The sequence below is a fragment of the Oncorhynchus clarkii genome, chromosome 28 (genome assembly GCF_045791955.1).
Source record: "Oncorhynchus clarkii lewisi isolate Uvic-CL-2024 chromosome 28, UVic_Ocla_1.0, whole genome shotgun sequence".
In the NCBI taxonomy this organism is placed as follows: Eukaryota; Metazoa; Chordata; class Actinopteri; order Salmoniformes; family Salmonidae; genus Oncorhynchus; species Oncorhynchus clarkii.
In genome coordinates, this window is record NC_092174.1 from 31923312 (window position 1) to 31937666 (window position 14355).

At 40.4% G+C, this 14355-nt stretch overlaps 1 protein-coding gene across 1 annotated transcript; it reads right to left on the reverse strand.

Annotated features, from left to right (window-relative positions):
* Positions 1-9344: 9344 nt before the first annotated feature.
* Positions 9345-14086, reverse strand: LOC139387341 (uncharacterized). Its single transcript, XM_071133468.1, has 2 exons — positions 13680-14086; positions 9345-11001 (listed from the first exon to the last, which is right to left on the reverse strand). The coding sequence occupies exons 1-2, from the start codon at positions 13954-13956 to the stop codon at positions 9953-9955; spliced, it is 1326 nt and encodes a 441-aa protein (XP_070989569.1). The 5' UTR covers positions 13957-14086; the 3' UTR covers positions 9345-9952.
* Between the last annotated feature and the right edge of the window lie 269 nt (positions 14087-14355).

Sequence of the window (14355 nt, forward strand, 5' to 3'; positions counted from 1 at the left end):
AGAACACTGAGCCAATCACGGCGCAACACTCCGTATTTTCTACTTGCTTGCCCCACCACAGAACACACTGAGCTCAAACTCGGCATTGCCCACCTCCTTGCTTGTTCTGCCCACTATGCTTAATTTTCTCCCACTGTAAACTACACAGATTAACTTTCTTGGGTTAGTTATACACATATTTTCTACCACTCAATACATGCTGTAACAAATGTTCCCTCAAATCTTTTGTTGCACGGAGTACATTTTAGGTGTTGTGAGCGAAAATTTGAACATTGGGAGAATTCTGTGCAACTTCCGGCACGTTTTTACAGTGTACCCTTACAGTTTTAGACAGTAGCAAATAGGCTTTTGTGGCCTTTTGAGCATAATGTAGGCCTACCAACAAATCAAATGTAGCAAATCCCATACCATTCACATGAATAGCTTTTGATTTCTATGATATAGCTTACAGTATGAGGTGTTCAATGCAGGCCTAAATTGCATGAGACTTATAAAAACGTTTTTACCATATGAAGGTCTTGACATTAATTCATTTTTTTTTTTACATGGTCTGTAACACCATGGGCCAAATAGGTGACTGTGCATTGCATTGTATTGTGTTGTATGACGCAAGAAACCACTTTAGAAAATAAAATGTATTTTTATTACCAACCAGAGAATTAGACATAGGCTACCCCTCTGTCTATTGGCGTATTTGCATATTCAAACCTGTCTCAAAATACAACACTGCCCCTTTAATTAATTAAGACATAAGCTTTTTACCTGACTAGCTTTTCAAAGACTGCTTTTTTTAATTGAACCTTTATTTAACTAGGCAAGGCAGCTTGAAATGTAGCCTACACATTTTGTGCTCTTGTAGGAAGCAGTAACTCCTCATTGTTATTCTTACCTATAACTGGACGTATAACTCGCTAACTAGCAAAGGACATCCACAAATGTCCACAAGCGCGGCTTTGTGCTCTAATCGGAATTTATCAATTTTGCATAGGATGGCAGGCCTGTCAACTCCTGGACACTCTTGTCATCGTCCTTGAAACTTGCTTGATTAATGGACAGCCGATCTACCTTTATTTTGCAGGACCTTTTCTCTCTCTCTTAGATGATCGATCTCGGTCAGCAGAGATGTACGTTCAACAGCCGATATGTACTAAACTTAATATTCTCTCAGGTCATCACCAGGCATTTTAGCGTTTTCTTGCAGATTCGCTGATCGCAAGTGCCCTCCTCTTTACCCCCTTTATCTCCATCTCCTGTCTGGTTTAAAATGTATTTAGTTTGTAGTGACAGGTTTCTTTATGACTGGATGTAAGGCGGGCGAAGACAGATGGCAGGTAGTCTGAGCTCAGGAGTTGGCATCAACTAAACCAGGTATTCCCAAACTGGGGTACATGTACCCCCAATGCCGTCGGAGCTACGCCATATAAAAATGTGATTCACATAAAAACATTTTTTTTTAATTAGTCACATTTTCAAACAGTCCATTTATATTTTACAACAGTGCTATACATTTGGGTGAGTTTTTTTTATTCGCCTGAGTAGCCTCTTCTCACTGCCAAAAATAAAATTAAACCATCTAGTGTTCAGCAAAATAACACAATGTCAAATACAGGTAGCCTAGTTAAATAATAAACATCCAATCACATAAACCGCTACTCTCTCGCGGGAATTCCACTAACGGTCCGTATGTAGCCAAACGCAGCAGCTGCTCATTCCGTTTGGTCGAAAGTGGATAAATGGTTAAAAAAAGTAAGGCCTGCGTCCATAGAGATTCATACCAACTCTACTGGTAGTACTGCTACAACCAGTAGTACTACACCTGCACCTGTCGACGACACACGTTGTTCTGCTTCCAGGAGCACATCCAGTGCTAGCATCAGTAATTCTACATTTGTTGTTAACCCAGCTAGCATGGACACTGACAGTTGTGACTCTGATGCAGCCGAAGACTACATTGATTTGGGGTTAACTTATATTGGGAGTCGTGCCTTTCCTCAGCCACAGTGTGTTATATGTGAAAAAGTACTATCTCACAACTTGATGAAACCTTCACTCTTGCACAGACATTTAGAAACACAACATGCCAATTTGAAAAATATTGAGTGAGAATTAAGACGACTTTCAGAGTAGTAAGACATGTATAACAGCAACAGATACCATTAATAAGAAGGGGCTAGAAGCATCTTATACGGTGAGCTACTGAGTGGCTAGGACAGGCAAGCCCCATACCATTGTGGAGGACTTAATTCTTCCTGCTGCCATAGATATGGCTGAGACAATGTGGGGGGGAAAGGCCCCCAAAAAACTATACAGACAAATGCCTTCATCAAACAACACCGTTTAACGACGCAACAGTGACATGGCAGGAGATGTTTTGAAACAATTCCTGCGTCGCATACAAGCCAGTGAATTCTATGTGTTACAGCTGGATGAGTCAACAGATGTGGCGGGCCTGGCACAGCTCCTGGTATATGTCCGTTACGTTTATGGGGGGGTCAAGTAAAGAATACATCCTCTTCTGGAAACCAGGACAACAGGAGCGGATATGTTTAATGTACTGGACAGCTTTGTGACATCAAATGTACTTTGGTGGTCAAGATGTGTTGGGACATAGTGGAGTGGTAATGCACATGCAAGCAGTTGCTCCCGACGCCACTTAAGTCCACTGCAGCATCCACCAAGAGGCTCTTGCTGCCAAGGGAATGCCTGACAGTTTGAAAGACATTTTGGACACAACAGTGAAATGTTTAACTTTGTTAAGGCAAGGCCCCTGAACTCTCGTATTTTCTGCACTATGCAATGATATGGGCAGCGACCATGTAACGCTTTTACAACATACAGAAGTGCGCTGGTTATCAAGGGTCAAAGTACTGACACTTTTTTAAAATTGAGAGACAAGCTTAAAGTTCTTTACTGACCATCATTTTCACTTGTCTGACCACTTGCATGATGACGAGTTTCTCACACGACTGGCCCATCTGGGTGATGGGACATTTTTTTAGCTTCTAGGAATTGTGTACAGATCCTTGCAACATGTGGCTGTGTATTATCATGCTGAAGCGATCAGGATCTCGTCACGGTATCTCTGTGCATTCAAATTGCCATCGATAAAATGCATTTTTTTTTGTCCATAGCTTATGCCTGTGGAACCATTGCGAAATGGCTAGCAAGTTAGCGGGGTGCTCGCTAATAGCGTTTCAATCAGTGACGTTACTCGCTCTGAGACCTTGAAGTAGTTGTTCCCCTTGCTCTGCAAGGGCTGCTGCTTTTGTGGAGCGATGTGGGTAACGATGCTTCAAGGGTGGCTGTTGTCTATGTGTGCAGAGGGTCTGTGGTTCAAGATCAGGTAGGGGCGAGGAGAGGGACAGAAGCTATACTGTTACACCTGCCCATACCATAACCGCAGAAATAATCTATTTTACAAGAGAGCCCTGTACACATTACAATAAAAACTGAATATTGAAACATCAACAGATATAAAACAATATAATATAAGTTACAAATCACATAGCCAGATAGCAGCTGCCTAATTACATTGATATGCTATGACATGTCTCGCAAGCGTATTATGAAAGCTAGCTAACTAGATTTTGGTTTAGATAAACAAATGTATACTTTACAAAAATATAAACTCAACATGTAAAGTGTTGATCCCATGTTTCATGAGCTGAAATAAGGGTGCTGAAAAATTTCCATTTCCACAGAAAGTGTATCTCTCTCAAATTCTGTGCACAAAATTGGTTACATCCCTGTTAGTGAGCATTTCTCCTTTTCCAATATATTCCATCCACCTGACAGGTGTGGCATATCAAGAAGCTGATTAAACAGCATGATCATTACACAGGTGCACCTTTTGCTGGGGACAATAAAAGGACACTAAAATGTAGAGTTGTCACAACACAATGCCACAGATGTCTCAAGTTGATCGAGCATTCAATTGGCATGATGACTGCAGGAATGACCACCAGAGCTGTTGACAGAGAATTGAGTGTTAATTTCTCTACCATAAGCCACCTTCAATGTCGTTTTAGAGAATTTGGCAGTACATCCAACCTGCCTCACAACTGCAGTCCATGTTTATAATGTTCTGTGGGCGAGTGGTTCGCTGATTTTAATGTTGTGAACAGACTGCCCCATGGTGGTGGTGGGGTTATGGTAGGGCAGGCATAAGCTACGGACAACGAACACGACTGCATTTTATAAATGGCAATTTGAATGCATAGAGATACCCTGACGATATCCTGATCGCTTCAGCATGATAATACACCGCCACATGTTGCAAGGAACTGTACACAATTCCTAGAAGCTAAAAACGTCCCAGTTCTTCCATGTTCTGCATACTCACCAGGCACGTCACCCATTGAGCATGTTTGGGATGCTTTGGATCATTGTGTACCACATCGTGTTCCAGTTTCCGCCAATGTCCAGCAACATCCCACAACCATTACCCCAGATTGACTTAATTTCTGCTGTGCTGATGTTGGCTGATCAGATAGCTCCCTCTTTGAAGTGAAGGGGAAAACCAATAGAATGGCATCACTTTTCAACGTTCGATGACCTGGCAACCATATAAATTGAGACTTCAGTGCCGTTTTCAAAATCCTCTGGCTTAAAGTGCTGGCTAAAACACAGACATTTTGATATTTCTCACACCTCCATGGGGAGGTCCTTCATCTCCCGAAATCGCCATGAATTCTGGATATTAGGGTTTGATTACAACCAGGGTAATGTAGCTGGCCCGTTTCTACCGGTGAGATGCAGAAACGCTCGTAGTGGCATGTATTGAGGAAATTCACAACGTTTTTCTCAGAGAGTATTCAGACCCCGTATTCAGACCCCTTCACAATTTCCACATTTTGTTATGTTATAGCCTTATTCTAAAATGTATTACTTTAAAAAAATATATAAACTGAAATTACATTTACATAAGCATTCAGACCCTTTACTCAGTACTTTGTTAAAGGACCTTTGGTAGTGATTATAACCTCGACTCTTCTTGGGTATGACACTACAATCTTGGCACACCTGTATTGGGGGGGGGGGGGGGGGGGGGGGGGGGGTTCTCCCATTTTTTTTCCTGCAGATCCTATTTTCTGGTCTCTCCAGAGATGTTCGATCAGGCTCAAGTCCAGGCTTTGGCTAGGCCACTCAAGGACATTCAGGTGAACCTTCACCCCAGTCTGAGGTCCTGAGCGCTTTGGAGCAGGTTTTCATCAAGGATCTTCCTGTACTTAGCTCTCTTCTTCTTTCCCTCGATCCTGACTAGTCTCAGTCTCTACTGCAGAAAAACATCCCCTCAGCATGATGCTGCCACCACCATGCTTTACCGTAGGGATGGTGCCAGGTTTCCTCCAGACGTGACGCTTGGCATTCAGGCCAAAGAGTTCAATCTTGGTTTCATCCGACCAGAGAATATTGTTTCTTATCGTCTGAGTTCTTTAGGTGGCTTTTGGCAAACTCCAAGTGGGCTGTCATCTGCCTTTTACTGAGGAGTGGCTTCCATCTGGGCACTCTACCATAAAGGGCTGATAGGTGGAGTGCTGCAGAGATGGTTGTCCTTCTGAAAGGTTATTCCATCTCCACAGAGGAACTTTGGAGCTCTGTCTGAGAGACCATTGGGTTCTTGGTCACCTCCCTGACCAAGGCCCTTCTCCCCCAATTGCTCAGTTTGCCGGGCAACCAGCTCTAGGAAGAGTCTTGGTGGTTCCAAACTTCTTCCATTTAAGAATGGAGGCCACTGTGTTCTTGGGGACCTTCAATGCTGCATAATTTTTTTGGTACCTTTCCCCAGATCTGTGCCTCGACAATCCTGTCTCAGTGTTCTACGGACAATTCCTTCGACCTCATTGTTTTTTTCACTGTCAACTATGGGACCTTATACAGACAGATACAGTGCCTTGCGAAAGTATTCGGCCCCCTTGAACTTTGCGACCTTTTGCCACATTTCAGGCTTCAAACATAAAGATATAAAACTGTATTTTTTTGTGAAGAATCAACAACAAGTGGGACACAATCATGAAGTGAAACGACATTAATTGGATATTTCAAACTTTTTTAACAAATCAAAAACTGAAAAATTGGGCGTGCAAAATTATTCAGCCCCTTTACTTTCAGTGCAGCAAACTCTCTCCAGAAGTTCAGTGAGGATCTCTGAATGATCCAATGTTGACCTAAATGACTAATGACGATAAATACAATCCACCTGTGTGTAATCAATTCTCCGTATAAATGCACCTGCACTGTGATAGTCTCAGAGGTCCGTTAAAAGCGCAGAGAGCATCATGAAGAACAAGGAACACACCAGGCAGGTCCGAGATTCTGTTGTGAAGAAGTTTAAAGCCGGATTTGGATACAAAAAGATTTCCCAAGCTTTAAACATCCCAAGGAGCACTGTGCAAGCGATAATATTGAAATGGAAGGAGTATCAGACCACTGCAAATCTACCAAGACCTGGCCGTCCCTCTAAACTTTCAGCTCATACAAGGAGAAGACTGATCAGAGATGCAGCCAAGAGGCCCATGATCACTCTGGATGAACTGCAGAGATCTACAGCTGAGGTGGGAGACTCTGTCCATAGGACAACAATCTGTCGTATATTGCACAAATCTGGCCTTTATGGAAGAAAGCCATTTCTTAAAGATATCCATAAAAAGTGTTGTTTAAAGTTTGCCACAAGCCACCTGGGAGACACACCAAACATATGGAAGAAGGTGCTCTGGTCAGATGAAACCAAAATTGAACTTTTTGGCAACAATGCAAAACGTTATGTTTGGCGTAAAAGCAACACAGCTGAACACACCATCCCCACTGTCAAACATGGTGGTGGCAGCATCATGGTTTGGGCCTGCTTTTCTTCAGCAGGGACAGGGAAGATGGTTAAAATTGATAGGAAGATGGATGGAGCCAAATACAGGACCATTCTGGAAGAAAACCTGATGGAGTCTGCAAAAGACCTGAGACTGGGACGGAGATTTGTCTTCCAACAAGACAATGATCCAAAACATAAAGCAAAATCTACAATGGAATGGTTCAAAAATAAACATATCCAGGTGTTAGAATGGCCAAGTCAAAGTCCAGACCTGAATCCAATCGAGAATCTGGAAAGAACTGAAAACTGCTGTTCACAAATGCTCTCCATCCAACCTCCCTGAGCTCGAGCTGTTTTGCAAGGAGGAATGGGAAAAAATTTCAGTCTCTCGATGTGCAAAACTGATAGACATACCCCAAGCGACTTACAGCTGTAATAGCAGCAAAAGGTGGCGCTACAAAGTATTAACTTAAGGGGGCTGAATAATTTTGCACGCCCAATTTTTCAGTTTTTGATTTGTTAAAAAAGTTTGAAATATCCAATAAATGTCGTTCCACTTCATGATTGTGTCCCACTTGTTGTTGATTCTTCACAAAAAAATACAGTTTTATCTCTTTATGTTTGAAGCCTGAAATGTGGCAAAAGGTCGCAAAGTTCAAGGGGGCCGAATACTTTTGCAAGGCACTGTATGTGCCTTTCCAAATCATGTCAAATCAATGGAATTTTCCACAGGTGGACTCAAAGTTGTAGAAACATATCAAGGATGATCAATGGAAACAGGATGCATCTGAAATCACCTGAGTCTCTTAACAAAGGATCTGAATACTTATGTAAATAAGGCATCTGTTTATTTTACTTTGCAAAATCTAAAACCCCTTTTTTCTTTGTCATTATGAGGTATTGTGTATAGATTGAGGAAAACTTTATTTGATCTATTTAAATTAACAAAATGTCAAGGGGTCTGAATACTTCACGAATGCACTGTGTTAACATATGAATGGAAATATATAGTGAAAGATCAGTGGTGAATGTCAGAATTTTTCAACATGGACTCAGGGGAATTTGTATTATTCAGTATGATGTTACATTATGAATATAATAGTGGTTGTACAGTATCATACAAATTAGAGGATGTATAATAATCATGTCTTACCCGGAAGTACCGAATTGGATGATGTAACTTGTTATACATCATGGGGCCTACTGGTTAGAGCGTTGGGCTAGTAAACGAAAGGTTGCTGGATCGAATCCCCAAGCTGACAATGTAAAAATCTGTCGTTCTGCCCCTGAACAAGGCAGTTAACCCACTGTTTCCCGGTAGGCCGTCATTGTAAATAAGAATTTGTTCTTAACTGACTTGCTTAGTTTAATAAAAGGTATAAAAAAATACATATTGGAGGACGTATTTATCTGAGACCAGGTTGCTTGTTGCGCTGTAACAACAAATAATAATTATGGGAAGAATCTACTTAGGCAGTTACGGGAAATATAAAGATAATGATTAGGTGAATTAGCGTAGGTTAGGAGAAATGGGTTACGTGTAGAATAAAACGAACATGCAACCTTTGTATTGCTAGACCAGCAATTCGGGGTGTTCCTGCAGTAGCCATCATCTTGGAGGTGCTCAGAAATGCGTAAAGTATATGATTGATGCCAAAATACTGATGATGGGTCAACTCCTAGAGATCTGTTATAACCCATGACTGCAAATAGAGTCGGCTTAGCCTTAGCTAAATCACATTTGGCACATCATTGTGCACCTGTTATTACAGATAATGTAATATATTGAGGCAAAAATTACAGACAGTAGCTCAATTGAGTGAACATGAATTTGATTTCAACATATTTGAAGTATAAAATGTCATTTAGCAAACGCATTTATCCAAAGTGATTTACAGTCATGTGTGCATTCGAGTGGAGGCTGGTAGGAGGAGCTATAGGAGGACGGCTCATTGTAATGGCTGGAATGGAATTATTGGAAAAGAGTCAAACATGCGTGCTTGATACCACTCCATTTGTTCCATTTCAGCCAGTACAATGAGCCGTCCTATAGTTCCTCCCACCAGCCTCCAATGGTGCATTCATTTTTAGTATGGGTGGTCCCAGGAATTTAACTAAAGCCTATAATCCAACTGTATTTATCTTTTAATGCAGTCATCGGTTTTCATTTGAAGCATCTTTTCGACTTTCGCTTATTTGCAACAATTGAAAAGACATTGACAACTTAGTATGTGTGGTCGATTTCGTTCTGAAGTTATCGTCGGTCACAGAGATAAACATCTTGATTCTATGTTTTGCAGAGATATTCAGTGTATAAAGTGACACAGAAGGAGGGGGGGGGAAGCATCTAATGACGCACTTAGCGGTTCTACCAGTGGTCTGAGGCAGTCGGTAAATAATGAGCATTTTCAAGTGCAACTTTAGTTAACGATGGTTTTGGGAAACAGCGCAGAAGTTTAATGATGCTCCTATGAAGGTTTTAACGATGAACTTAGCCTTAAGAGGCTTTTGGGAAATCAGACCTAGAGCAGACGCCAAAGTCAAAATAGGCCTTTAATGCATCCTTCTGACAGTCGCACTTGGGAGTGGACACCTACAGTAGCTACAACAGGAAGAAACAATTAGGCTATTATTAGTCATGTCAAAACCAACACGATACAAAATTCTTAAGCAATAATGTTAATCATGCAATTTAAGTTACATAGTCAGCCTAGCTTACTGTCGAACTGTGTGGCAACAATTCAACTATCTGTAAACAAAAATAGGGGTTCATTGACAGTTGTCAAAAAGCACAGTTTCACATTTTGTTGCATTGTACTTACACTGAAGTCATTGAAAAAATGTTAAAGATGTTTTACAATGCAATCAAATGTCAAATGTATTTTTAACCCCAAAATGCACTAGCTCAAACTGCTGCTATGATCACAAAAATTAACCGTAACTACAGGAGCATTTGCGCAAGAAAATTCAAGCTATCATGCAACTGTTGCTCTCTTGGTGAGGCAAAGAAAATACTTAATTCATAATTTAGAAACCAGTGTCATGTTGGAAACCTAAACCTGCTAATCTCAGTACACGGCTCAACAATCGATATTAACAGTTCATTAAGTGTACAACGCTGAGAAATACACTTTGCATGTTGTAATCTTACATTCTGACATTGGCAAATTTACATTGATGTTTTTGATGTAGTTTGAGATTACTGAGAACTGTGAAACTTTTACCACACTGAACACAATTAAATGGCTTTTGTCCACTGTGAAATCGCTCATGTCTTTGGCAGTTGTCCTGCCTTGTAAACATCTTGCCACAGAGTCTGCAACTGAAAGGTCTCTCACCCGTGTGAACACTCTGATGTGACTTAAGTCTTTTTTTCTGAGTAAAACTTTTCCCACACTCAAGACATCTGTATGGCTTGACTCCAGCATGAGAGTGCTGGTGTGCTTCAAGTTGACAATGGCGGTGGAAGCTCTTTCCACACAATGAGCAGATGAACAGTTTTTGGTTTGGTACAGCTCTCCAAACATTTACCAACCTCTTTGTTTTCAATCTGTTCTTATTAAGAATATGCTCTTGGTTGCGTGAGTGAGACTCTGATGTAATCTCAGTTGCTCTCAAGAGCCCTTGTGAAGAAGGTCCTGGCTGCTGCAGTCTGGGATGTAAAATCAAGCCCTCCCTCACAACAGAATGTAGAGTATCTCTGTACTGCCCCTGCACAACATGTATGGACTCAGACATGGCATCGTCATGATACACAGGATGCCTCTCAGGCTCCACTTTCAGTGGGACAGTGCTGAATATGTCATCCAGTGGTTTCCCTACAATGGACAAAGAGTTACAGGAAGGATGGGATGGGATGGGAGTGGGATATTGATCTGCCTGAGATGAGAACATCTGTAAGCATCTCCCTGTAGAGTAAGACCCATCTGGGTGGCCAGAATTATTCCCACTTAGTCCTTGTGTAACAGAGGACCACAGCTGACTATCTCTCTCGTCCATTCTAAAGTCCACACTGTCTGTGATTCCTGGATCTTGTATGGTTCCCTGGGCTACATGTTCTTCCACCTGCTCTGCTTTCACCAGAAACTCCAGTCCACCCCTCGCCTCTTCAAGGTGTCCAGAACGCTGCAGCTCATTGAAGCTCTCTACTGGGTCCTCTACAGGCATGGCTTGGCCTTTTTGGTTCTCTTCATCACCTGGAAGTAGAGTAGACAGTTTATATAATTATTAGAAATTATAAAGTTAAAATATTGCTGCGAGCAACAATGAATGGAGTTCACAGGATGACAGAAAGGACACAAGTTCATTTGGATAACAAACCAAGTAGTACAGCTGTGAGAGTATTGAAGTATTTTGGAACACTAATGTGGAGTGTACCAACTGAGATTTAAATCATTTACACAGACAGACATAATAAAAGTCCCAGAAATCAAAGATGACCTCAATATACCAATACACTAATGCTGAAAATATTTCACAAAAGTTAACATAAACCAGTCAAACTGACCTCCTAATTGGTATATAAACTCAAAACATTAAGTAATGACTTAAGAATGATTACCTGCTGCATTCAAACGTACAGCATTAAACTAAAGTTCACTTGCGTCATCCTTGTGATATTGAGAGATAAACATGGTAATGCTTTCACTTAAAAATAGTCGCAAACTGCGCAAACAGCAGTACTTAAGGTTTTACATTATCCAGAAAAAAAGGTCCACTTTTCAATACATTCAGACCATATAATAGCGCAACAATGTGATTATACCGTTATTCTAAAAACAATATTTCGCATTGTTTGTCCGCATTATTTAAATCAGCAATGAATCATTCTCAAATTCATTAGATGCTAATTCAATGACTTTAAATACAAAATCTGGACTGAATCTGACATGATTCATGAGATTATTGCAGATGATTTTGAGCATTAGCATTACATATGCAAATAATTAGTTAATAGTGTTCTTTTGAGATATCAATACCAAATTCAGTGTGGTTCATCTTAGGGACGTACATGATAAGGATGAACAATGTTAAGTTGATAGGCCACTGTGGAGTGAATTTACAGTGGTTTTATAACTGAACACGTAAAATCTGATTATTGATTTGTCAATAACTCAGCCATCTTTTGACCAATCCTTTGTCTTAGTTTGAGAAAAGCTCATGTTAAGAGATGTACCATGGGCCAATTTTTATTTGGTCCGATGGTTCACGAGAAAAATATTTGAATAAATTGCATTTAATTATTACATTTTATTTAATCAGGGGCGCCCATAGGGTTATTGAGACCAGGGTTATTTTCAAATGGTTCCCTGAGGACATAAAATAAAAGATACAACTAGAAGATACAAGATAGAATAACAAGAACATTACATTAGAACGTCAAACTTCACCCACAAATTATTGAAGTGAATCAAAACAATTGCACACCTCAGTGATCTAATTTATCATCAGGGTTTTAAACTGCTCTAGTGGCACCAGGGAATCCAAATGTAATTCATTTGGTAAGTGATTCCAAAAATGTCAAGCGTTAAAACTAAAAGTGGATTTACCTAGTTCAGTGGAGACCCAAGGAATGTCAAGAGTTAACCAACCCTGTGAACAGGTTTGGTATCATGTTTTTATACTTTTAACAATGAAGTTAAGTCAGAAGCTTGTAAAGTAGAGCTTTCTAAACAAAAAGGGAGTAATGAAGTGATCTACAGGACATTAATGAGTACCAGTAAACCCTTTGATGCATATTAGTATATTAGCGTAAGTGCTAATATGCATCTACTGGTATAGAGTGGCACAGCAGTCTAAGGCAGTGCATCTCAGTGCTTAGAGGCGACACTGCAGTCCCTGGAACGAATCCAGGCTGAACCACATCCGGCTGTGATTGGTAGTCCCATAGGGCAGCGCACAATTGGACCAGCGTCGTCTGGGTTTGGCCGGGGTATACCGTCATTGTAAACCGTCATTGTGATTAGTCCAAGGACCACATTTGGAGTGAATCTGACTTTTAGACCATGAGAAGTACATTTTTTATGATTATATTAAGTATTAGTGTTGCATAATCAAAAAAGTGAATTGTTAGTTTACTTATTTAAAATACAGTATCAATGCCCAACTTAACATGGTTATTCATGGTAAAGTCTTTGTGGAGTGGATTTACAAAAGGTCGTAAATGAACAAGTAAAATCGAATTTCCTGTTTTATCAATAACTCAGCCATGTCTTAACGTAGTTTGAGAAAAGCTAAGGGTTAGTTAATATATGTAGCATGGGCCTACATATATTGGGCCTAAGTAATTGTTTTATTTGAGAAGTACACTTTTTTTTTTTTTAATTGAGTAAAATCTATCCTGAAGGACCTTAAGGGTCCTTGAGGCAAATCTGTTCAGCACGAGGAATGACATCTGCCTAAAAAAATCTAAGTATCTAGTTCAAAGGGACTCCCTAAAAACACACCAGCTATGACCGGAAGTGAATTTCCGTAGCAGGTTAAGAGAGCATTTTTAGCTAACCCTAACTTAATTCTCTTAACCTCCTACATTTATGCTCCTAACCAGCTACGAATACGTCACTTCTGGTTGTAACTGTATGAAGGTGGTGTGTTCTAAGGGAATCTCATAGGTCTAACGGGGCAACAGATATGTTTTAAGTGAGGCTGGTTATAATAATATGGCATTTGTGTCATTTCTTTAGACCATGGATTTTAGTTTCGATGTGGCAAATTAGGGGGAAAAAGGTTAACTCAAGCATAAATGATTTGATCAAAAAATGAGAATAACAATAGGTTGCAAAGCTGTGAACCCATTATAAGGTATCAAACAAAACCGTGAACAGTGACAAAATAAGCTGACTTGATAGCACTAAGTCGAGTCAGCCCGCCTCACCTTTTTGTGGAGTCCCACTCCCAACCCGAATTCCCTCAGCATGTTGCCTGTCATTTGCCACTCGTGCTGATACTTCGCTTTGAGCTTTCCGCAATTCTCTTTCCATCAGCTGTAAACTATTTTGAAGCCCTTCTATCTCATTTTCTTTCCGACACATTTCAAGCCGTAGCACGACGGTGCCCTCGTCTACAAGTTTGGTTATTTCTGCGACAGCTGCCTTTGCTAGCACATCCATGATTGCAGCTATTTGTGTACTGAAAGAAACAGTGTTAGACATTGTTTTCAAATAAAATCACCGTTGTTGCACCAAACGAATATGCAATGCTAGTGCCTCTGTGAAATGCTTATAACATAAATGTTTCTACTACTGTACAGCTTGTCGAAGCTGGCAAGCAGCATTGTCTGTGAAAAAATATGTTATCTTTCCAAACGCCGGATAACGGAAATGACGACAGAAAGGGTAACCGTAAACGTTCCAATAAATGCCCACATATGGGGCTATTTCTGTGAAATGAATCAGAAAACACAAAAAAGACAATTAGTTCTATGCCTATGAAGTTTATTCACATAAACGAATTAAAAACAGAAAAAGCATTGGTTTATGGAATTTATATAAATAATGGCACAAAACATCTCTAGACAATGCTCATAAGTTATTACATTTGCTTGCACATCC

What these genes read in the sequence shown, in the direction of transcription:
- LOC139387341 (XM_071133468.1), bottom strand. Translation starts at nt 13,956, where the DNA reads ATGTCTAACACTGTTTCTTTCAGTACACAAATAGCTGCAATCATGGAT. An exon ending in GAGTGGGACTCCACAAAAAG is followed by an intron (nt 11,002 to 13,679) that starts GTGAGGCGGGCT and finishes CTCTACTTCCAG; the next exon opens with GTGATGAAGAGAACCAAAAA.